This window comes from Saccopteryx leptura, chromosome 3 (assembly GCF_036850995.1).
Source record: "Saccopteryx leptura isolate mSacLep1 chromosome 3, mSacLep1_pri_phased_curated, whole genome shotgun sequence".
Taxonomy (NCBI): domain Eukaryota; kingdom Metazoa; phylum Chordata; class Mammalia; order Chiroptera; family Emballonuridae; genus Saccopteryx; species Saccopteryx leptura.
The window spans coordinates 288,015,986-288,041,479 of NC_089505.1; the positions used below are offsets into that span (position 1 = coordinate 288,015,986).

General features: G+C 43.1%; 1 protein-coding gene across 1 annotated transcript; it reads left to right on the plus strand.

The window, feature by feature from the left end:
- Positions 1-346: 346 nt before the first annotated feature.
- On the plus strand, positions 347-25,245 carry PPM1G (protein phosphatase, Mg2+/Mn2+ dependent 1G). The gene is made up of 10 exons (XM_066378643.1): positions 347-646; positions 19,057-19,126; positions 20,330-20,415; positions 20,745-20,877; positions 21,560-21,972; positions 22,555-22,692; positions 23,027-23,261; positions 23,815-23,944; positions 24,235-24,337; positions 24,638-25,245. The coding sequence occupies exons 1-10, from the start codon at positions 527-529 to the stop codon at positions 24,839-24,841; spliced, it is 1,632 nt and encodes a 543-aa protein (XP_066234740.1). The 5' UTR covers positions 347-526; the 3' UTR covers positions 24,842-25,245.
- The last annotated feature ends 249 nt before the right edge of the window (positions 25,246-25,494 follow it).

A 25,494-nucleotide genomic window follows, 5' to 3' on the forward strand; every position in this document is an offset into this window, starting at 1 on the left:
CAGTTCGCGACACACACACACACACACACTCTCACACTCGCGGACGTCGGTTGGCAGTTCGCGAAACACACACACACACACACTCTCTCTCTCTCTCTCTCTCTCTCTCTCTCTCTCTCTCTCTCTCTCTCTCTCTCCCCCCTCTCTCTCTCTCTCCCTCCCTCTATCTCTCTATCTCTCTCTCGGACGTCGGTTGGCGTGGCCCCGCCAGTCTCGCGTGAGCGGCGGTTGGGCGGGCGGTTGTCTCCGCGGGTGGGGCGAGTTGCTAAGGAAATGACTGCCCACAGCGCCCGGCCGCGCCGCGCTGCGCCGGCCGGGCGGGGCCTGGAGCGGCGCCGTTTCCGCTTCCGCTCCCTCTCTTCAGCAGTCCCGTTACCGCCTCCTGGCCGGCCTCGCGCCTTTCACCGGCACCTTGCGTCGCCGCGCCGCCTGGCCCTCTCCTGCCACGCGCGCCCGCGGAGCTCCCGGCTCCGGCACGGGTCGCGCTCCGCTCGCTTGCCCTTGAGGCCACCGGCCAGCCGCCGCCATGGGTGCCTACCTTTCCCAGCCAAACACGGTGAAGTGCTCCGGAGACGGGGACGGCGCACCGCGCCTGCCGCTACCCTACGGCTTCTCCGCCATGCAAGGCTGGCGTGTCTCCATGGAGGTGAGGCGGGAGGGGCCCATCGGCTGGTCGCTGGAGGGCGGGAACCCGATGGAGAAAAAGGGAGCGGGGGCGGGGGGATGGAGTCGTCCCCGGGGAAGGGTCCGAATCGAGAGCTTGAGTCTCCAGCGGCAGTTTGGGGGGCAGGCACCGACAGCGAGCCCGAGGCCGAGCGGGAGCTGCCGGTCCTTGGGGACCGTGTGCCGGTGACCAGCTTGGGGACCGTGTGCCGGTGACCAGCTTGGCGGCGAGGGCTTTGCCATGTGGAGAGAGGCACCTTCCGCCCATTGACCGCTCTCTCCCCGTGCCTTCGCGCCATCCTCTTAAGTCAGCATAGCTCTCCAAGCTCATAAACGGTGTGAGGTTTAGTGTGGGGGTCAAGATGAGAAGAGGGACTACTTATTCATTTACTTTGTGAGGAAGAGGCGAATAGATATGAATGACTGTACCTTAATTTCTATTTTATATTTTAAATATGTGAGAGGCGTCTGGGTGAGGAGGTTGACAGTGAAAGGAAGCCCAGGCAAATAGTCTGTTTCTAGTTACCACCTAGTTACCTGGCCCTGGGCACCGTATGTTAATATCAGAGGCTCGACCTGACTTCCAAGAATTGTCACTCGTTTGTATTCTCTTCAGGGCCTTTGACGGCCTTTGGAAAACTTGAATACTGTCAATCAGTATTATTACTTTAAAAAAATTATGCTTGATACTTTTTCTCATTTGGGATTTTTTGAAAACTTAATACTTGTCATTTCACTAATGTATATATTTTTGTGTTAACCTACAGAGAACTGATTTTCTTTTCTAGAAAGCTGCTCTGCATAAAAGGGGGAAAGTCTGGATTATAAGTAGTACTATTGGGTAAATGGATTTGAAACTACATGGAGAACAGGGAAAACTATGGTAGGAAGGAAAGGGAGAAAGAATTAAGATATGTCTTTGTGAAGAGTATTGTGAGATCTAGGCAGAGGGGCCACGGAAATGCTCTAATTATGTCTGAGATTGAGGGTTTACCCACTTAGTAGGTGGGCTTCAGGTAACAGCCTGTCTCCTTTAGGGATTTCTTCAAATTCCTCGCTCCTCCCTGTGGTTAGCTCTGGAATGACAGTATAAACTTAAAGATTTGTTCTCAGTCTCAAATGTACCCACAGCGGACTTGAAACAGTTCTATCATTGGGTGTAAATTTCAAGAAAGTAGGGGATCCTATAGTTCATCTCATCTAGCATGGCTCCCACATTTTACAGCTCAGAAGATGAGGCCCAGAAAAGTTAGGATACTTGTGCCTTGGGAAAGAATCTGTAGGATGAAGTTGTTCAAGACACTTACTAGACATCCTTTCTGTCAACTTGGAGTATAATGTTCATATTTCACTGTGGTGCACAGTATTGGGCTGAGTACTTGGTTAATGAAATTGTCTGTTAGAAATACCTGGATATAGTTTGAAGAGGTTAACATTTATGTAAAACTGGGGTTTGGGTAAGTTGGTAGTTTGGAGATTTCATTTCTATGGTATTTTCTGTTAATATTGTAGGATTTGAGGTGACTCTATCATCTCTTAGTAAGGCAAATTTTCCTTTAGGTTTCTCATTCTGTATTTTCTGATTTCCTCTCAGCTGTGGTTTTCCCATTTCTTTAGTACTATTTCTCGTTTTCTTTATGAATTGGATATTCAGTTTTTCAAGTCGTTTGCCCAATGATTTTGTGCTGTTTTCTTACTCTCTGCAGGGCATTTCCTTTTATTTATGGTTTCTCCTCTGGTAATTAGAAAATGATTTTTTTTCCCTCAGGGGCTGTTTGGTTTGTAGAGATATTGTTAGACTATTACTTAGATCCTAATCTTCCTTTTGAGAGATAACTACTTAGGGTTTTAAAATCCTCATTCTGTTTCTGAATTTACCTTTTCTGAATACTTAAATATATCTATTTAAATCCTTGAGGTCCTGTTTGGGATCCTTTTCTGCTTCCTTGATATTTTTCCTTTTGGCTTTGTTTTTTCCTTTCTCCGCAAAGTACAATATGATTTCTTTGGTATGGCAAGGAAATAACTGACTTCCAGTCTCTTGAGCGAATCTTTTCACAAAGTGTACTCCTGTTCCTCATGACCTTTAGGGCTTAGTTCCACCATTTAAGTCCATTGACCTAATTTGGTTGGTCCTAATGATCCAGTTGTGGTAAGTTTGTCATACCAATACACATTACAAAGGATGGTAAGTTTGTCATACCAATTCACATTACAAAGGATGTTAAAATTCTAACATAGATTCAGCCTTAGTACTATAATATTTTACCCCTTCTCTTGAGTCAAGGATGGCAGCTGTCAATAGCTGGCATTTTACACTTGTGCCTCTCTCCAGCCCCTCTTGCTCTGGAATCAGGGTGTTTTGAGGAGGGGTAATCATGCTACCACAGTTGATGTTCCCTTCCCTCCCCTCTGCTCCCCTCCCCTCCTCCCCTGGTTTGGAGGGACCCTCAAGCTGCTTGAGGTATGTATTTTGGGGGTTAAGAGGTATGTTGTGGAATAGTGCCTGAGAAATACATGTGGAAAGGCTCTGAGTTTTTGGTGGTTAGTGAGAAGTCCAGTCTGAAATGTCGTCTTAAAGGGACAAAGGTACTTGTAGTTTTTGGTTGGGAAATTCTCTGAAAGGACAAAATTTGCTTTCAATGGAGAGTTAAGATTTTTTTTTTTTTTTACTTTCTGTATATTTGCTCCTTTTAATTTTTTTGTTATTTAAAAAAAATTTTTTTTTACAGAGACAGTTAAGAGAGAAGGATAGATAGAGACACAGGAACGGAGAGAGATGAGAAGCATCAATCATCAGTTTTTCGTTGCCACACCATAGTTGTTCATTGATTGCTTTCTCATATGTGCCTTGACCGTGGGCCTACAGCAGACCAAGTAACCCCTTGCTCAAGCCAGCGATCTTGGGTCCAAGCTGGTGAACTTTGCTCAAACAAGATGAGCCCGCGCTCAACCTGACGACCTCAGGATCTCAAACCTGGGTTCTATCTATCTATCTATCTATCTATCTATCTATCTATCTATCTATCTATATCTCTATCTCTCACAAAAAAAAAAAAAAGAATTTTTAAATTGATTTTAGAGGGAAGAGAGAGGGGATTAGGAGCAGGAAGCGTCAACTCATAGTAGTTGCTTCTTGTATGTGCCTTGACTGGGCAAGCCTGGGATTTTGAACTGGTGACCTCAGCACTCCAGATAGACGCTTTATCCACTGTGCCACAACAGGTCAAGCAATTTCGTGCAGGAGTCCCGGGTTTGATTTCCGGCCAGGGCACACAGGAGAAGCACCCATCTGCTTCTCCACCCCTCCCCCTCTCTTTCCTCTCTGTCTCTCTCTTCCCTTCCTGCAGCCGAGGCTCCATTGGAGCAAAGTTGGCCCCGGGCGCTGAGGATGGTTCTGTGGCCTCTGCCTCAGGCGCTAGAATGGCTCTGATTGCAGCAGAGCGAAGCCCCAAGATGGGCAGAGCATCGCCCCCTGGTGGGCATGCCGGGTGGATCCTGGTCGGGCGCATGCGGGAGTCTGACTGCCTCCCCGTTTCCAACTTCAGAAAAATACAAAAAAAAAAAAATTTATTTATTGATCTTAGAGAGGTGGGGGTGTGTGAAGCATCAACTCATTGCTTTTCATATGTGCGTTGACCAGGCAAGCCCAGGCTTTCGAACTGGCAACCTTAGCATTTCAGGTCCATGCTCTGTCCACTGTTCCTCAACTAGTCAGGCCTAAAGTAAAAATTTTTCAAAAGATTTTATTTATTGATTTTACAGAGAGGGAAGGTGGAGGGGAATGAGAAGTATGAATGCTTCGCTCTAGCTATTCATTGGTTGCTTGTTGTGTGTGCCTTGATTGGGCAAGCCCAGGGTCTTAAACTGGTGGCCTCAATGTTCCAGATCAACGCTTTAACCACTGTGCCATCACCAGCTGGGCACCAGAAGTATAATTTTGAGAAGGTTAGTTGTTCATTGCTGGGTTATTAACGGTCATAGAATATCATCTAGAATTGAATGTAGATAATGTTGAGTAGAAAATTCTTAAACAGCTGCATGATAGTTTCAATATTATATTAATGGGCAAAAATATAACATAAACTACCTTAAACATGCTATGGAGTTCCACTTGAGAGAGGGCATCTGAGGCTGGAGAGCATTTATGTCGGATTTTCAGATTAGTGTCTCATCTCTAGCTAAAAGCACTTTTTACTTACTGTACCAGGTTGTAATTCCTTTGTCTAGGTTGCAGTTAAGGAACTTTATAAAAGGGCTTTTTTTTTTTTTTTTTTTTTTTTTTAAGATTTTATTTATTTATTGTAGAGAGGAGAGAGAGAGAAGGGGGAGGGAGGAGAAGCAGGAAGCATCAACTCCCATATATGCCTTCACCAGGCAAGCCGGGGATTTTGAACCAGCAACCTCAGCATTCCAGGTCAACACTTTATCCACTGCACCACCACAGGTCAGGCAAAGGGCATTTTTTTCATTTGATTAGCATGCAGTACCTCTTCTTCACAATTCAAAGATAGGATGAAGTGATACCAAAGATAGGCCCATGTATATGGAGAAATTGTTTTCTACTATACTGTTCCTTTATAAGGTCTTAAGTGACTGGCCTGAGACACAATCGGAATGTATTCCTCAAGATTTCAAGAGTATTTTACATAAATTATTTCTATTGCCCAGTCCCCTTTCAGTTGTTACTACTACTTCTCCACCCCTGATCCTCTATTGGGTTATCATTTGGGAATTATACTTTTAGACCTAAGGACTGAATTTGAGTATAGAAATTGAACAGATTTGAGCAGTAGCTCTTCTCATTTTAAGCTGCTATTAAAATGATCCTTTCTGGGAGCAAAAATCTTCAGAACTGAATTTAAAGCATTATTGATATTTAATGGCATGTTATAGACTGTTTCCAGAGGAGTTGTTTTCTGTTTTCTTCTATATCTCGTTCAAAGATGGAGTACATCAACTTTAATTATACATGGTTTTGGAATGATCAGTATTATATATACAGGTCACTTTTTAAGTAATTGGGGTATAATTTACATATATACATTTATATTTTTAAATTTTATTATTATTTAGATTTTATTTATTCATTTTTGAGAGGGAGGAGAGAGAGACAGAGAGAGACAGAGAGAGAGAAGGCAGGGGAGGAGCAGGAAGCATCAACTCCCATATGTGCCTTCACCAGGCAAGCCCAGGGTTTCGAACCAGTGACCTCAGTGTTCCAGGTTGATGCTTTATCCACTGTACCACCACAGGTCAGGCATATTTTTAAATTTTTTAAAAAGATTTTACTGATTTTAGAGGAAAGAGAGAAAGGGAGAGCAGGAAGCATCAACTCACAGTAGTTGCTTCTTGCATATACATTTATTTTCTTTTAATTTTTTAATTTGATTCTTAGGGGTAGGGAAAGAGTGAGGAGCATCAACTTGTAGTTGCTTCACTTTAGTTGTTCATTGATTGCTTATTATTATTATTCTTTAGTGGGGGCGGGGAACAGACAGACAGGGACAGACAGCCAGGAAGGGAGAGAGAAGAGAAACATCAACTCATAGTTTAGGCACCTTGGTTATTCATTGATTGCTTTCTCATATGTGCCTTGACGGGGGAGGAGGCAGGCTCCAGCTGAGCTAGTGACCCCTTCCTTGCTCAAGCCAGCAAACTTTGAGTTCAAGGATAGGGATCCCACCAGCAGCAACCTTGGAGTTTTGAAGCTGGGTCCTCAGCCTTTTGCGTTGACGCTCTATCCACTGTTCTACCACAGGTCAGGGCATATCATATACATTTTATTTTTAAGTGAGAGGGGAAACGCATAGACAGACTCCTGCGTGTGCCCCGACTAGGATCTACCAGCAACTCCCATCCAGGGCCAATACTTTGCCCATCTGGGGCCATGCTCACAACCGAGCTATTTTTAGCCCCTGAGGTGGAGGCTCCACAGAGCCATCCTCAGTGCCTGGGGCCAAGGAGCTTGAATCAACTGACCATAGCTACTGGAAGGGAAGAGAAAGAAAGAGAAGGGGGAGTGTGGGGAGAAGCAGAGGGTCACTTCTCTTGTGTGCCCTGACTAGGAATTGAACCCGGGACTTCCACACACTGCGTTGATGCTCTACTGTGGAGCCAACTAACCAGGGCATATATGTATGTGTGTGTGTGTGTGCGTGTATTTATTTATACATTAAAAAAAAAGATTTTATTTATTCATTTGAGAGAGAGAGAGAGAGAGAGAGAGGAGTCACAAGGGGGGAGGAGCAGGAAGCATCAACTCCCATATGTCCCTTGACCAGGCAAGCCCAGGGTTTCGAACCGGCAACCTCAGTGTTCCAGGTCGACGCTTTATATATTTAAAGTGTACATTTCAGCAGTTAATTTATTCAGAGTTTTGTAGCCATCACCACTATCAATTGTGGAACATTTTCATAACCCCCAAAAGAAACCTTGTTAAGTATTACCAAGTCATTCCCTATGCTCTCTCCTCTAATCTCTGGCAACCACCAAATTTACATTATGGGTACAGTATATCTATGGATTTGCCTCTTCTGAACATTTCATATGAATAGAATTATAAGTCACTTTTTATGTCTGGTTCTTAACATTGTTAAGGGTCATCCCTGTTGTATCTTTAATCATTCAGTACTTTATACTTTTTTATGAATAATAAATTCTATTGTATGGCTATTTTGTTTATCCATTAGTTAGTGGATGTTTAGATTTCTACATTTTGGCTATTATAAATAATGATACTATGACCATTAATGTGCAAGTTTTTGTGTGAAAATAAGGTTTTATTTCTCTAGAGCGTATACCTGGAGTGTAGTTGCTGGATTATGTAGTAATTCCATGTTTTACATTTTGAGGAACTGCCTAACTTCCAAAGTGGTTGCACCATTTTATATTTCTACTAGCAATATATGAGGGTATCAATTTCTTCACATCCTCCCTGCACTTGTCTTTTTTATTATAGTGTATGTAAAATTGGTATCTCATTATGGTTTTTATTGTATTTCCCTGATGGCTACTCGTGTTTGAGCATCTCTTCTTATGCTTATTAGCCATTTATATATCTTTGGAGAAATGTCTTTTCAGATCTTGTGTCCATTTTTAATTGGGTTATGTTTTCTCTTTTTATTGAGATTAAGAGTTCTTTATATATTCTGGATACAAGTCCCTTATTAGATAGGATTTGCAAATATTTTCTCCCACTCTGCCTGCTTTTTGGTGTTCTTTGAAGCACAAAAGTTTTAAATTTTGAAGTCCAGTTTATCGAGAGTTTTATAGTTTTAGCTCTTACATTTAGATATGTGATTCACTTTGAATTATTTTTTGTGTATGGTGTAAGGAAGGTATCCAGCTTCATACTTTGGCATGTGGGTATCTAGTTGTCTCAGCTCCATTTGTTAAAAAACCTATTCTTTCCCCTCATTGAATTATCTTGGTTGGCATCATTGTTGAAGATTGGTTGACCGTAAATATGAGGATTTACTTCTGGACTCTTACTGTGTTCCATTGATCTGCCTACCTATTGTTTTGCCAGTACCACATTGTCTTGGTTGCTATAGTTTTGTACTAAGTTTTCAAATCAGGAAGTGTATCTTTCAACTTATTTTTTTACTTGTTTCTCCTTTTCAGGATCTCTTGTGTTTCCATATGAATTTTAGGATCAGCTTGTTAATTTCTGTACGAAAGGTACATGGGATTTTGATAAGGGATTATGCTAATCTTTAGATCAATTGAGGAGTAGTAGTACTTTAACATTATTAAGTCTGTGGTTTTGTAGTGGTATCTGCCTGGTTTTGGTATCAGGATAATACTAGCCTCAAGAATTAGTTGGAAAGTGTTTCCTTCGCTTCTGTGTTTTGAAAGACTTTATGGAAAATTGGTATTCTTTTTTTTTTAAACATTTTATGTACCTTTATTTATTTTTTAAAATTATTCTTATATATTCATTTTAGAGAAGAGAGACAGAGAGAGAGATAGAAAGAGAAGGGAGGAGGAGCAGGAAGCATCAACTCCCATAGGTGCCCTGACCAGGCAAGCCCAGGGTTTCAAACTGGCAACCTCAGCATTCCAGGTTGACACTTTGATCCACTGTGCCACCACAGGTCAGGCTGGTATTAATTCTCTGGTTGGGTCGAATTCACCAGGAAAGCCATCTGAGACTGGGCTTTTCTTTGTGGGAAGTTTTTTCTTTTGTCTTTGTTGGTGTTAAATATATATATGTTTTATTTATTTATTTTTTTACAGAGACAGAGAGAGAGAGAGAGGGATAGATAGGGACAGACAGACAGGAATGGAGAGAGATGAGAAGCATCAATCATCAGTTTTTCGTTGCTACACCTTAGTTGTTCACTGATTGCCCTCTCATATGTGCCTTGACCTTGGGCCCTCAGCAGACCAAGTAACCCCCTGCTCGAGCCAGCGACCTTGGGTCCAAGCTGGTGAGCTTTGCTCAAATAAGATGAGCCGGTGCTCAAGCTAGTGACCTCAGGGTCTCGAACCTGGGTCCTCCGCATCCCAGTCTGACACTCTACCCACTGCGCCACCACCTGGTCAGGCTATATGTTTTAAATTTTTTATTGTGGTAAAATATACAACATTAAATTTGGTATCTTAACCATTTTTAATTTTTTTTAATTAATTTATTTTTTACAGAGACAGAGAGTGAGTCAGAGAGAGGGATAGACAGGGACAGACAGACAGGAACGGAGAGAGATGAGAAGCATCAATCTTTAGTTTTTCATTGCACGTTGCGACACCTTAGTTGTTCATGGATTGCTTTCTCATATGTGCCTTGACCGCGGGCCTTCAGCAGACCAAGTAACCCCTTGCTGGAGCCAGCGACCTTGGATTCAAGCTGGTGGGATTTTCCTCAAACCAGATGAGCCTGCACTCAAGCTGGTGACCTCGGGGTCTCGAACCTGGGTCTTCTGCATCCCAGTCCGACGCTCTATCCACTGTGCCACCGCCCGGTCAGGCTTAACCATTTTTAAATGTACAGTTTCACCTGACCAGGCTGTGGCGCAGTGGATAGAGCATCGGACTGGGATGCGGAGGACCCAGGTTCAAGACCCTGAGTTGCCAGCTTGAGCGCGGGCTCATCTGGTTTGAGCAAAAAAAAAATAGCTCACCAGCTTGGACCCAAGGTCGCTGGCTCGAGCAAGGGGTTACTTGGTCTGCTGAGGGCCCAAGGTCAAGGCACATATGAGAGGGCAATCAGTGAACAACTAAGGTGTCCCAACGAAAAACTGATGATTAATGCTTCTCATCTCACTCTGTTCCTGTCTGTCTGTCCCTATCTATACCTCTGTCTGACTCTCTGTCTCTGTTAAAAAAAATGTACAGTTTCATAGTGTTAAGTACACTCACATTGTTGTGCAGCCAATCTCCTGAACTCTTCGTTTTGCAAAAATGAAACTTTATACCCATTAATCAACTCCCCATCCCCCTCTCTCCACCCCTGACAACCACCATTCTACTTTCTCTATGAAATTTGACTATTCTAAGTGGTTAGAAAGGGAACTACATTTTGGTATTACTATCTGACTTTTAAAATTATATGCATTTATTACCGCTGTTTTTCATCCACTAAATTCATATGTTAAAATGTAATCCCTATATAAAATCTTTTCATATAAAGACAGATTTACCTTTTTGTGACTGTCTTATTTCACTTAGCATAATGTTTTTAAGGTTCATCATTCTGTAGCATGTGTCAGAATTTCCTTACTTTTTAAGGCTAAATAATATTCTGTTTGTATGTACCACATTTTATCTATTCATCTCTTGATGGACACTTGGGTTATTTCTGTCTTTTTTGGCTATTGTGAATAAAGTTGCTATGAACTTTATTGAGTGTACAGATATCTCTTCATAATGGAAAGTTGAGGATTAAGGTGTCTAATGAGCCCTGGCCAGATAGCTCAGCTGGTTAGAGCATTGTCCTGAAACATGGAGGTTGCGGGTTTGATCCCTGGTCAGGGCACATACAGGAACAGATTGATGTTTCTCCCTCTCTCTCTCTCTCTCTCTCTCTCTCTCTCCCTCCCTCCCTCCCTCCCTCCCTCCCTCCCCCTCCCTCTCTCTCTGAAATCAATAATAATAATAATAATAATAATAAATAATAATAAAAGTTAATAAAAAAGATGTCTAATGAGGGTTCACTTCCTGATTCATAGACAGCTGTCTTCTAGCTGTGTCCTCATAAGGCAAGGGAGCTCTCCGGAGTTTGTTTTATAATCTCATTCATGAGGACTCTTCCCTTATGACTCCCCCCGCCCCCTCATGACTTCTTAAAGCCCTACCTCCAAATACCATCACATTGGTAATTATGTTTCAACATATGAATTTTAGGGGGACACAAAACATTTAAGTCTATAGCACAGTGGTAATATGTGCATATAATTAAAAAAGTCAGTTAGTTAGCATTATGGTGATTATCAAAGGGAAAGGGGGATGGGGGCAGGTAGAAGAGGGTACAGGGGGATAAATGGTGATGGAAGGAGACTTGACTTGGGGTGGTAAACACAATACAATATACAGATGATGTATGAAATAGAATTGTACAACTGAAGCCTGTATCATTTTATTAACCAATATCATCCCAATAAATTCAATAAAAAAAGTCAGAAATATTAAGATGGATTTGAGAATTACATAGTTCTCCCGTCTTCTCTAGCTAGGCCTTCTTGATCAGTAAACCTGTTCTTACTCTAAAAGACAAAAACAAAAAACGTAACTCCCTTCCTAACCACCTTCACATTTTAAAAATAAATTTGTAAAGATGAAGATATCACAAACCAAATGGTTGCCACAGTGACACAGGAGTGTTTGTGGATATATTTATAACCTTAGGAGATTGACATCAGGAGGATAACCAGGCCTTTATTAATACAGATACCATACGTTGATTGTCTAGACTCTAGAAGGTCAAAGGGGCTGTGTGATATATGATTTAGTAAGACAAGGCCTAAGAGCCCTGACTCAGGTGATCTGTGTATTCTGAATCATCTCCTCCAGTCCATGGTTATTGTGTTATTATACCCATCTCTGAGTTTGGGGTAGGAAATGGAAGAAGTATCCTTAATGTATTTGTACTGAGGCATATAGGAACTCACCATTATAAGCAAACATGGAAGTCCTGCTGTGATGCAGAACATACTGTTGTTAGGCCCCAGAGCTAGATAGAAATTTAAGACAATCTTTGCTTTCATGTTGGTTTACAATCTAGTTTGAACCTAGGACTCCCTTTTCCACCATAGAATGTTGGATAACAATACAAGATAGTATACGCTAAGTGTCAAAATTTTTGGTAGAGGCAGTAAATACTAAAATACTTTAGAGGGGGGAATGATCATAGAGTATTGATGTGATTGAGAAAGATCACTTTGCCTGGCCTGTGGTGGCACAGTGGATAAGGCGTCAACCTGGAATGCTGAGGTTGCTGGTTCGAAACCCTGGGCTCGCCTGGTCAAGGCACATATGGGAGTTGATGCTCCTGCTCCTCCTCTCTTCTCTCTCTCCTCTCTTCCCTCTAAAATGAATAAATTTTTTTTAGGGAGAGAAACAGAGACAGAGAGGGACAGATAGGGACAGACAGACAGGAAGGGAGAGAAATGAGAAGCATCAATCTTTGTTGTGGCACCTTAGTTGTTCATTGTTTGCTTTCTCATATGTGCCTTGACAAGAGCTCCAGCTGAGCCAACGACCGTGGGCTCAAGCTAGTGACCTTGGGCTCAAACCAGTGACCTTGGGCTCAAGCCATTGACCATGGGGTCATGTCTGTGATCTCGTGCTCAAGCCAGGCACCCTGTGCTCAAACCAGGTGAGCCCATGCTCAAGCCGGGGATCTCAGGACTTCCGTATCCTAGTCCGACGCTCTATCCACTGCACCACCACCTGTTCAGGATAAATAAAATCTTTAAAACAGAGAGAAAATGATTACTTGGAGGTGATGAGACTAACTGGACCTTAAGGAAAGAGTATAAGAGACAAATGAGGTGGAGGAAAGTGGGAGGAGAAAAAGTATTAGAAGAAGGGATAGGAGGAAAGACTCTGAGGCAAGCATGCTTACTATGCTGAGCTGGGGTGGTCAGTGTCAAGAGTTTGTTATGGGGAATAGTTATGAAAGGTAAGAGATTAATTAACAGAGATTGGTAGGAACGGTGTTGAGTGCCTTAAATTTCCAGTAAGTTGTAGGGAATCAATCTTATATGCAGTAGAATTCACGGAAAGTTCTAGCAATAAAATTGTCAGCTGAATATATGTAGGTTGAATTACAGAGGGCAGAGAGTAGAGATAAGAGAGGAGTTAAACTATTAAGAGTAAAGTAATTCAGGAACAGAGCTACTAAGGAAAACTCAGTAGGATTCAGTGATGGAAGGTATAGGACAGCCATGAAATCAAGGAGGATCTATATTAGGCGTTGTCTGGGAGAGTTAAGATTTCATCCACAGAAATAAGACCCGTAGGGGAAGCTCTAATGTTTTTGTAGACTGCTGAGTTCTGTTTACATATGTTATGTTTGAGGTAGAGAAGGGATATTTGATAGTAACAGGCATTTTGAAGTATAGAACTACAGTTTTTCACAGAACTCGAGAACTTTCAAGAAAGCTGCCGTGCTTAGAGCCCTGGCTGTATAGTTCAGTTGGTTAGCATCATCTGGAAGTGCAGAGGTTGCCGGTTTGATCCCCAGTCAGGACACATACAGGAACAGATTGATATTCATGTGGGCTTTCTCTCCCTTCCTCTCTCTAAAAATCAATAAATAAAAAAAGAAAGAGGGCCCTGGCCCGTTGGCTCAGCGGTAGAGCGTCGGCCTGGCGTGCAGGAGTCCCGGGTTCGATTCCCGGCCAGGGCACACAGGAGAGGCACCCATCTGCTTCTCCACCCCTCCCCCTCTCCCTTCCTCTCTGTCTCTCTCTTCCCCTCCTGCAGCCGAGGCTCCATTGGAGCAAAGATGGCCTGGGCACTGGGGATGGCTCTATGGCCTCTGCCTCAGGCGCTGCAATGGCTCTGGATGCAACAGAGCGACACCCCAGAGGGGCAGAACATCGCCCCCTGGTGGGCATGCCGGGTGGATCCCGGTCGGGCGCATGCGGGAGTCTGTCTGACTGCCTCCTGGTTTCCAGCTTCAGAAAAATGAAGAAAAAAAAAAAGAAAGAAAGAAATAAAGAGCCTGACCGGTGGTGGTGCAGTGGATAAAGCATTGACCTGGAATGCTGAGGTTGCTGGTTCAAAACCCTGGGCCTGCCCGGTCAAGGCATATATGGGAGTTGATGCTTCCTGCTCCTTCCCCCCTTTCTTTCTCTCTCTCTCTTCTCTAAAATGGATAAATAAAAATAAGAAATAAATAAATAAAAATAAAAAAGAAAGAAAAAGAAAGCTGACGTGGTTTGTACTATTTGATTATATACAATGGCTGGGGTGAATGAAACCTGCAAAACAGCTCTTTGAATTGCTGTTAAGGTTATATTGTCTGCTTTGTGAAGTAAGATCCTGAAGGAGGAGGGTTTGAAGATTAGGAATTTAAGAGGAAATATTAATCTAGAAAGAGGAGAAATACTGCTTTTAAGCAAGTGCAGGAGAGATTAGATAAAGTTGGAGAAATTTGGGAGTAGTGTAGGGAAGGTGTGTGAATCAGTGGAGAGTGCATTAAAAAAAATTAAATGGAAGTAGTGACCACAATCAGCATGATTTCATGACATCTTATGACTACAATGCTTAGTGACTGATTCAGGGGTAAAAAGGGCAGTTGGGTTGGTTTTATAAGATTAGGTGAGGTTTTCTAGCTAAGGGACAGTGTTGAAATAGTTGGCTCTGGCTCAGAAGGGGACAGAGAGAAAGAAAGGCAAGGCTTAAAGATAGGCTGTGATAAAAGGTAGAAAGGGGGAAGTTGAAGTGCTTAGAGAGGTAGAGCAGTGATAATATAGATTCAAAGCCTCAAGAATTGGAGAAGGTATTGCGTTCTAGGAACTGAGACCTTAAGGCAGTGGTTCTCAAACTTTTTGAAGTCAGGTGCATTTAAAATCCTACAAATAATTGTAGGTGCACTATATACAGATTTCTGAGAAATATGTTATAATAATTAAATATTAAAGAAAAAATATAAAGTCCAAGTGTGCTTTTATGGTAATTAAATGAAATATGACAAAGTTAAATTTATTCTGACATTAAAAAACTTTTTTTTTTTACAGGGACAGAGAGAGAGTCAGAGAGAGGGATAGATAGGGATAGACAGGAACGGAGAGAGATGAGAAGCATCAATCAGTTTTTTGTTATGACACCTTAGTTGTTCATTGATTGCTTTCTCATATGTGCCTTGACTGTGGGCCTTCAGCGGACTGAGTAACCCCTTGCTTGGGTCCAAGCTGGTGAGCTTTTTGCTCAAACAAGATGAGCCCGCGCTCAAGCTGGCGACTTCTTGAATCTGGGTCCTCCACATCCCAGTTCGATGCTCTATCCACTGCGCCACCACCTGGTCAGTCAAAAAAACATTTTTATGTTACATCTTTTGAGTTATACTTTTTAGAATTCATAAAAAAGAGGGGTTAAAAAATTAAAAAAAAATGACAAAAAGTTATCTTTTTATATATAAATATATAGATACGTTCTTAGTAAGATTTAGTAAATTCTGCAGGTCCCACCGCGAATGTGTTAAGTTTTTTCATTCTTGTGTTTATGAGAAACATGAGCCTGATGTGTCCTAGCAATTTCTTCAATGTTTGGGCATATCTTTGAAAGGCAAACTCTCATTTCCTCATCAATACATTGAAGAATTCCTCTCTTTTTACTCTTGTGTTGAGTGCAGAAAACCCCCACCATATATATCATTTTAACTTTACACCAAACAAAGGATAGAAGAAACTTGCCTCCAGTCTTTCTGGGGAACATGGTGGGTAGTGTAATCAATCCAGCACCATAGCTTAACAGCCTTTTGCAACCTAATCAGTCAAGTGAGGTGGAGGGTTGGGCAGACTGTCAGCTTACAGCCAATTCCCAACACCTCTGTCCCCCCAAAATCTAAACTCCAAAAATCCTGTTGGTTTTTTGGTTCCCAACAGGTACATATTTCTCTGGAATACCATAGGGCACACCTGGAGATCTTCTAGGGCACACCAGTGCACCCCGGCACACACTTTGAGAGCCACTGCCTTAAGGCATGAGATGAATCTTTATGGTGGGCTGTCCTCTTTGAGAATAAAATAGAAAAATGTGAGCTGTGTGCTAACTTTCAGAGAAGCATATAAATTCCAGTTTACAAAGGACTTACACATGTTTTGCATTATCTTCACAATAGTCCTGTGATGATATGGGCACAAGGTAGATATTCTTAATCCATTTTTTAGAAGATGAAATTAAGGCAGGAGGTAGCTGGACGGAGTTCATGCAGTATATAGTAGCTTGGGTACTCAAGGCCTGTTCATAGTTTTTATTTATTTATTGCCATTCAGAATGGAACAATATGACTTACTGTACAAAAATTAAAATGTAGAAAATAATTATTACCTAAAGCTCACTAAGTTTGGTACATGAGCTTCCAGACTTCTAGCATATACATACAGGCACTGTTTTTCTTTTTATTCCTTAATATAGTGTAAACTCGTTTTCACCTTTATTTTTTTTTTACAGAAAGAGAGAGAGAGAGGAGGGAGAGGGAAGGGAAAGGGAAAGAGATGAGAAGCTTTAACTCATTGTGTCACTTTAGTTGTTCATTGATTGCTTCTCATACATGCTTTGATGGGGGTGGGGGAGGTGGGGGAGTGCTCAAGTTGAGCCAGTGACCCCTTGCTCAAGCCAGCAACCTTAGCTCAAGCCAGCAACCTTAGGCTTCAAGCCACATGATCCCATGCTCAAGACGGTGACCCCATGCTCAAGCTGATGAGCTTGTGCTCAAGCTGGATGAGCCCACGCTCAAGCCTGTGACTTCAGGTTTCGAGCCTGGGTCTTCAGCGTCCCAAGTTGATGCTCTCTCCACTGTCCCATCACCAGTGAGGTTCATATTCATCATTTCTAACAGCTGCATATATTCCAGTGGAGGGATGTACTATTTGTACTCTATTCATGGATATGTAGATAGTTATGATTGCTTTATAAACAATGCCACAGTGAATATTCTTTTACATATCTCTACTCTTGGCCTTTTTTTTTTTTGTGACAGAGAGAGGGACATAGGGACAGACAGGAAGGAAGAGCGATGTGAAGCATCAATTCTTCGTTGTGGCACCTTAGTAGTTCATTGATTGCTTTCTCATATGTGCCTTGATCAGGGAGCTACAGCAGTGCGAGTGATCCCCCCTTGCTCAAGCCAGCAACCTTGGCTTTCAAGCCAGAGACTATGGGGTCATGTCTATGATCCCACTCTTAAGCCAGTAACTCTGCGCTCAAGCCGGATGAGCCTGCCCTCAAGCTGGCGACCTCAGGGTTTTGAATCTGAGTCCTTTGCATCCCAGGCCAATGCTCTATCCACTGTGCCACTGCCTGGTGGATACGGCCCGCGGGCCACATGCGGCCCCCTGAGGCCATTTATCCGGCCCCCACCACACTTCTGGAAGGGGCACCTCTTTCATTGGTGGTCAGTGAGAGGAGCACATTGACCATCTCATTAGCCAAAAAGCAGGCCCGTAGTTCCCATTGAAATACTGGTCAGTTTGTTGATTTAAATTTACTTGTTCTTTATTTTAAATATTGTATTTGTTCCCGTTTTGTTTGTTTTTTTATAGTCTGGCCCTCCAACGGTCTGAGGGACAGTGAACTGGCCCCCAGTGTAAAAAGTTTGGGACCCCTGCTCTATACCCGTGTCTTATACTTCCATAAAATAAACTTTTTTAAAGTTTTTTTTTTTTTTTGAGAGAGAGAGAGAGAGAGAGAGAGAGAGGGAGAGGGAGAAAGGGGTGGTGGTGGTGAGAAGCAGGAAGCAACTACTATGAGTAGATTACTTCTGTATGTGCCTTGACTGGGCAAACCCAAGGATTCAAACCAGCCACCTCAGCGTTCCAGGTCGTTTTATCCACTGTGTCACCACAGGCCAGGCCAAAATTAACCTTTAAAATTTTTTTTAACTGAATTTTAAAGAGAGAAGAAAACATCAGTTTGTTGTTTCATTTATTTATGCACTCATTGGTTGATGCTTGTATGTGCTCTGATCAGGGATTGAACCTGTAACCTTGGTATCAGGATGATGCTCTAACCAACTGACCTACCTGGGCAGGGCATAACTTTTATTTTATAGACTTGTATAGTGAAGCCATAGTCTTATTTCAGGGATAACATAAGAAGCACTGCACTCAGATTTCCTAACTATTAATGTAATTAGAAATTTAAAAATGTTAATGTGTAAGAGTAAGGAGAACTATTAACTTGTACAAGGATAATCAGTTAAAGTAAATAAATAGTTGATTAAAACCTTTCTGTTTGTAGAAAGCACCTGAAAGGAAGTTAGATTGTTTTCCAAGATGGGGCACAATAAACTGTGGCACACTTTTACTTAGGTCTGATAGTCTTGGTTGAACTATAGCTTAACTTGGAATTTTAGTTTGGGTGGCAGAGTTTAGTTACTAGAATTTGATTAAACTCAGCCTTCCTACTGAAATATTGGTGTGGCAGAACCATTACCAACTTCTCTTCAGATGTGCTATTATGTGGTCAGGGTTGAAGGATATCTTAGTTCTGGTTGGGGGTAGAAGATGGGAAGGCTGTTTATATGGGGCATTGTAAATTCCAGGTAACAAGTACTAAACAGCATAATTTAATAACATTATTTGTTGGGAAGATACTCTGTAAATATGTCCTCTGCCTAGCCTGAGGGTAACTTCTTGAATGAGTTAAATTTTGAAGAAAGAAGGGGTTTGGATGGTGATGTGGGGAGGGCAGGGTTCTATTAAGTTCTAGTGCTTTCACTCAGAAATCTCTTAGAAACTTTTTAGGTTGGTAATGCCCTTGCGTCTCATTGTACTGTCTTCCCTTGAAGTTCATTGATTCATGGAATGATTCTGAAAGTGACTTTTAAAGATCCTTTATTCTGGTTCTTCCCATAATTGCCACAAATCCAAAAAGAGCAGGTCCAGAGTTCCAACACCCAAACATTCTGCCATCTAGACTGAGCTCTCCTAGGCTGAGGTTGCTAGACTGCAGAGGTAATGACCTGATTTATCTCTTTCTTTGCTCCCTCCTTTCTTTCATTTTCCCCCCTCCCTTCACTCCTTTACCCTCCTTCCTCCCCCCACCCCATACTTCTTTTCTTAGTTTATCATTCTATCTTACTTTCTTATTTCTAGGCCATGTAGATCAGCTAGGGAAGGGTTAGTGAGAATAAGGTGTGAACACGATCCTCATGATTTTGCACAAGGAAGAACATCTTTTGACCTTGAGAAATGATAATTATGCTCTCCTTTTTCCTAGGATGCTCACAACTGTATTCCCGAGCTGGACAGTGAGACAGCCATGTTTTCTGTCTACGATGGACATGGAGGTAATTTCAACAGATCATATCTGTAACATTCTAACACTCTAATTCCAGGTTCTATAGGGCAAGAACAGGTCCTTTGTTTTTTTAATTTCTAAGGTTCTGGTCCTCAGATACCGTTTCTTGACTCGTGTTTTTCTCTATTCTGCCATTCTTCTTTCCCAGTAGGATACTGTATTGGCTCATAATCTTACCAGGGAAGCCTCTTCCTACATTAGCACTTTTTTTTTTCCACTGAAAAAAAAGAGAGGGTATATTAATGTAGCCTCTGCTGAAGTCTGTTTTCTTTTGCTTGCTTTCTTGCTTGCTTTCTTACTTTCTTTTTACTGATTGGTTTTAGAGAGAGAGGAAAGGAGAGAGACAGGCACATCGATCTGTTCCTGTACGTGCCCCTGACTGGGGATTGAACCTATAACCTCTATGCTTTGGGATGATGTTCTAATCATCTGAGTTATCCGGCCAGGACTGAAGTCCATTTTCTGAGTCAGAGCTTTCCAAATATTGTCTTTCAAATAGGTTTCAGTTGTGCTAAGATATTCATCTCTTCAACCCTTAGGGTTTACTCTAATATGGCATATAGATATTCTATTACCTTTTCTTTGTGTGTGTGTGACAAAGAGAGACAGAGAGAGGGACAGACAGGTAGGAAGGGAGAGAGATGAGAAACATCAATTCTTCATTGCGGCTCCTTAGTCTCCTTAGTTGTTTATTGATTGCTTTCTCATATGTGCCTTGACTGGGGGGCTACAGCACAGCAAGTGACCCCTTCTTGGGCTCAAGCCAGCGACCTTGGGCTTCAATCCAGCAACCTTGGGCTCAAGCCAGCGACCATGGGGTCATGTCTATGAACTCGCGCTCAAGCCAGATGAGCCTGCGTTCAAGCTGGTGAACCCGAGGTTTTGAACCCGGGTCCTCCATGTCCCAGTCTGACACTATCCACTGCGGCACCGCCTGGTCAGGCGATATATTACCTTTATAAATTTTTTTATAAAGGTAATTTAAGGAGTGATTGATTTTAAGGAGAAAGGAAGGAGGGGAGAGAGAGACAGGAACAAAAATCTGTTCCTATATGTGCCCTGACTGGGGATGGAACTGGCAACCTTTGCACTTCAGGACAATGCTCTAACCAACCAAGTTATCCGGCCAGGGCATTATATTACTTTCTATGTGTGGGAAGCAGTGCTCTGGGTGACCTTACTTTTCTTCTAGGGGAGGAAGTTGCCTTGTATTGTGCCAAATATCTTCCTGATATCATCAAAGATCAGAAGGCCTACAAAGAAGGCAAGCTACAGAAGGTCTGTCTCCCCATAATGTTCATTCTTCCCTTCTGTAGGCCTTCCCTTATTTTCCAATCCTTGGCTTTTCCTTTCTTATTGCCACCTAGCTTCTTATTAAAGAATTCTGTCCCTAAAATGAGCTTATTCCCACTTTGGTGTTTCTAGAATTGCTTTATTATTCCCAGGTCTCTGAACTGTTCTTTATTTATATATGAGTGCCTCCTGTTATGGCAGATCACAATTTAACTTGCACCCTATTCTGTGACCAGGGTTGTATATAGGCAATTTATTTTATACCTGCTGTACTTTTTCCTACACTTGCCTTGTACTATTTTGCTTATATCCAGGCTTTGGAAGATGCCTTCTTGGCTATTGATGCCAAACTGACCACTGAGGAAGTCATTAAGGAGCTGGCACAGATTGCAGGGCGACCCACTGAGGATGAAGATGAAAAAGAAAAAGTAGCTGATGAAGATGATGGTGAGTATGGCATCTCTTGTTTGAGAAGAAATCGGCATTTTAAAGAACTATTCTTTAGTATATATTATTTATGTATCAGTTCTCAGAGAGGATGCCTTCCTAGGGACCTGGAAAGTCCTCACGTTAAAGAACCCTGTGTTCTGCATTAAATGTGATTATGAAAAGGAGAAAGAGCATTAACCTGTGTTGAGTGCCTAGTGTCATAGTTGTAAGCATTTATATATGCATTATCTTTTGTCATTTGATGGGGTCTTTCTGGTTCCTGTTAATGTTTATGTGATCTTTTTTCAAGACCCAAGCTGTCATTAGCCCTAGCAGCCAGTTCTTAAGCCTGAGCCATAGGACTGGACTGGCACTGTGGGTTTCTTAGATCCTCAGCCAGAATAGGGATTCCAGCTTACCAATAAAAAATGAGAGGTGATAAGGAAAATATAGTAACTAGTGTTCCTTTGACTAAAAAGGAGGTGAAGGGCAAAAATCAAAGGAAGTCTTTGGAGATAAGTGTTACTTGAGAAGGCAGCAAAGGGGTGTTTTTCTTAGACTTGATAAGTGAGAGGACCCTTAGGAGTAGGAAGTGGTGGGGAAGTTGGAACTCAGGCTGCAAGGACAGTGTATGTAGTAACAGGGACTAATCCCATGAGGAGTCTGGCATGGGGGCGCTGATTTAGCCTCTTACCTGCAGTGGACAATGAGGAGGCTGCACTGCTGCATGAAGAGGCTACCATGACTATTGAAGAGCTGCTGACACGCTACGGGCAGAACTGTCACAAGGGTGCTCCCCACAGCAAATCTGGAACTGGGACAGGCGAGGAACCAGGGTCCGAGGGCCTCAATGGGGAGGCAGGATCTGAGGACCCATCTAGGGAATCTTCTTCAGAGGAAAATGGCCCCACAGCCAAGGCCCACACAGGCCTTTCTTCCAACTCGGAACGTACAGAGGCAGGCCAAGGTGGTGAGCCTGGCACTCCCACTGGCGAGGCTGGGCCTTCCTGCTCTTCAGCCTCCGACAAGCTGCCTCGAGTTGCTAAGTCCAAGTTCTTTGAGGACAGTGAGGATGAGTCAGATGAGGCGGAGGAGGAAGAGGAAGACAGTGAGGTAAGGGCCTGTAGGGGCAGGTAGATGCTGAAGTTCAAGATAGGGCCTGTTTGGCTGCCATCCATAGCTTTTGACTCTTTTCCTTCTCCTATTTTGATGTCATCCCCAAGACCCAGTATATTCTAAGCTTTTTCTTGAATTCATTATCTTCACCAACATAGGTACTATTAGCACTCTTACATATTATTCCTTTGTTGATATACTAATAAACGGATCAAGTTCTGGTTTTCCAGAGTCTCTCCTAGAGAGAGGACAGGAAGATGGTGGTCATTACTTTGGATATTTATTTCCTTTTCTAGGCTACTTATTTTCTGGTCAAGTTGCCTAGAAGGTCCTTTTGGCTGACAGCCCTGGCCTTCCCCAGGGCTTCCTGCTAGGAACTGCTGAGCCCAGTTCAGGATATCAGTTATACCCATCCTACCCCTCTCTATTCCCCCAAATTTCTCACCATGATTATATGGTTGCATCTTTTAGTGTTTTGAGGACCTGTGTTCAGCAGGACCTCTTTGTTTTGAGTAGGAGGTGGGGAGTGGGACAGGAGGTTATCCCAGTCTCAGTGGCTTGGGATCATCCCTCCGGCAGGAATGCAGTGAGGAAGAAGATGGCTACAGCAGTGAAGAGGCAGAGAATGAGGAAGATGAGGATGACACCGAGGAGGCTGAAGAGGATGAGGAAGAAGAGGAGGAGATGATGGTCCCTGGCATGGAAGGCAAAGAGGAGGTGTGTGGGGGAAGGGAACAGAGCAATCCATTTAGAAAAACCAAGAGGCACAAGAGAATTTCCTGTTTTTTTCTTTTGGGAGAGGGGACCCCCTTGCTATCTTAGTACTGAAGTCATGGTCATGGGGGGATTTATTCTGCAAGGGAATTAGATCTTTGGAACTAGAAAAGGGAGGGACTGTGCTGGAAAGGTTAAATCTGTGCTCCTCCTGTTGGTTAAAGCTCTCTTATTGGTCCTAGTGAGAACAGAAGGCATAGGTGATGGTCAGGGGAGCACTGATGAGAGAAGCTTGTGTACAGAACCTCCCATGATGCTTCCTTTCTTCCTCTTAAAGCCTGGCTCTGATAGTGGTACAACAGCGGTGGTGGCTCTGATCCGAGGGAAGCAGTTGATTGTAGCCAATGCCGGGGACTCTCGCTGTGTGGTGTCGGAGGCTGGCAAAGCTTTAGACATGTCCTATGACCACAAGCCGGAGGATGAAGTGGAACTGGCACGCATCAAGAATGCTGGTGGCAAGGTCACCATGGATGGGCGAGTCAATGGGGGCCTCAACCTGTCGCGAGCCATTGGTAAGGGTTAGGGAAGTATGGGAAAGACTTCTGGGATCTCGGTTTCTGTTTCAGACTATATAATAGCAAGTTTTATTCTTCATAGCCCTTTTACCTTTCCACATATTTCTGTATATGCCACCTACATCCTTAAATGTCTCTGTCTTCTCCCTGGCTGGGTGGCTCAGTTGATTAGAGCATTGTCTAGATGTACCAAAGCTGTGGGTTTGATTCCCAGTCAGGGCACATACAAGAATGAATCAGTGAACGCATAAATGCATGGAAAAACAAAAGCAACAATTCTGTTTTTATCTCTTTCTCTCCCGCTGTCTCTCAAAATCAACAAATAAATGTTTCTATGAAATAGATTAGACTGGTATCATTTCTGGGGTGAAAAAGACAAATTAGTGAGTTGAGATTCAACAACCTAAAGTCAAGGCTGAGACTAGAAAAACTAGAACTCACTTCTCTTTACGATTAGATTATGGAAAAGAGATAAATGAATGGTAAGGCTTCAAACACAAGTCTGGAAGGTGCCCAAGCTTCTCATTAACCAATTATTCCTTTACTTCAGGAGACCATTTCTATAAGAGAAACAAGAACCTGCCACCTGAGGAACAGATGATTTCAGCTCTTCCTGACATCAAGGTGCTGACTCTCACTGATGACCACGAATTCATGGTCATTGCCTGTGATGGCATCTGGTGAGCACTGGCAAAATGCCTTAAAATTCCCTTTTTTCTGCAGCATTACTTCTCGTGTAGGGCTCTGAGCTGCTTTGGCTTTATCATCTCTTGAATGGTTGCATTCAGCACATTTTCTCATGCTGCTCTAGGATTAGAGCCTAGGCAGACAGCTTGGTATCAAGATCCCCAAGCCTAAGGCAGAATGAGGACAATCTGTGAGTGTTTACATTGGCCTAGGCTGTAAGCTCTAGCCATATTCCTCTACTCTGCTTTGGTGGGACTGAAGAACCTATTGTTTTTGATCCCAGGAATGTGATGAGCAGCCAGGAAGTTATAGACTTTATTCAATCCAAGATTAGCCAGCGTGATGAAAATGGGGAACTTCGGTTATTGTCATCCATCGTGGAAGAGGTGAGTTCCCAGGTGGAGGAGAGTGAGTGAGTGGTCTGCATAGCCAGGATTTTCTCTAAGACCAGAGCCTGGGAATTATATTTATTAGTGACAGATGCCAAACCCTGACTAGAAAGTTCCTTCCCTCATTTCCCTGACTTACCCCTATGCCTCATGGACTGGCAAATGGGCTGTTTTGTAATACTTGTTGCCCATTTCCCTCCTGCCACCTTGTCTGGCAGGGCCAGCCCACTAGTGGGACATTAGGTGCCTAGGAAGGTGTTCAAACCCTGAAGTTGTGCTACGTCATCCCTTTTGTAGCTGCTGGATCAGTGCCTGGCACCAGACACTTCTGGGGACGGTACAGGGTGTGACAACATGACCTGCATCATCATTTGCTTCAAGCCCCGAAACACAGCACAGCCTCAGCCAGAGAGTGGCAAGCGGAAACTGGAGGAGGTGCATTCTACTGAGGAGGCTGAAGAAAATGGCAACAGTGACAATAAGAAGGCCAAGCGGGACTAGCGGTTTTGGGTGTCACACTCCTGCCCCCTGGACTGTTTTCTGAGCCCTCGACCTGAGACTGAGTTTTGTCTTTTTCCTTTAGCCTTAGCAGTGGTTGTGAGGTGTGCAGGGGGAGCTGGTGGCTTTACTCAGCCCATTCCAAAGAGGGCTCTCCGTCCACACAGCAGCCCAGGAGCCTCTGCTGTTCTCCCCAGCCTCCTCCTCACTCCTTGGGGCTCATCACCGGTTCTGTGCCTGTGCTCTGTTGTGTTGGAGGGAAGGACTGGAGGTTCTGGTTTTTACTCTGTGAACTTTATTTAAGGACATTCTTTTTTATTGGCGGCTCCATGGCCCTGGCCGCTTGCACCCGCTCTCTGTTGTACACTTTCAATCAACACTTTTTCAGACTAAAGGCCAAAACCTAATTGTGCCCTGGTGTCCTTTCTTTGCTGTCGTCGTGTCTGGGCCATCCAGGTTGCTCAGCCTTTATACTTGACGCCATTAGTAGCTCTTCCTAGCCAATGTGTACGTTTGTGTGTGTGTCTCATGTGCGACCCTGTGTGTCAGGGAGATGGGGCCCAGGTATTTTAACTCCCTGAGTTGCTGGCAGGCTGGCTAGAGTGTCATGTCAGCTCATCCTCACCCCCTCCTGCAGTCAGGAATAATTTCCTCAT

Coding starts and splice junctions, on each gene's coding strand:
- PPM1G (XM_066378643.1), top strand. CDS start 527: ATGGGTGCCTACCTTTCCCAGCCAAACACGGTGAAGTGCTCCGGAGAC. Junction 647..19,056: donor GCTGGCGTGTCTCCATGGAG/GTGAGGCGGGAG, acceptor CCTTTTTCCTAG/GATGCTCACAACTGTATTCC. Junction 21,973..22,554: donor AGGAAGAGGAAGACAGTGAG/GTAAGGGCCTGT, acceptor TCCCTCCGGCAG/GAATGCAGTGAGGAAGAAGA.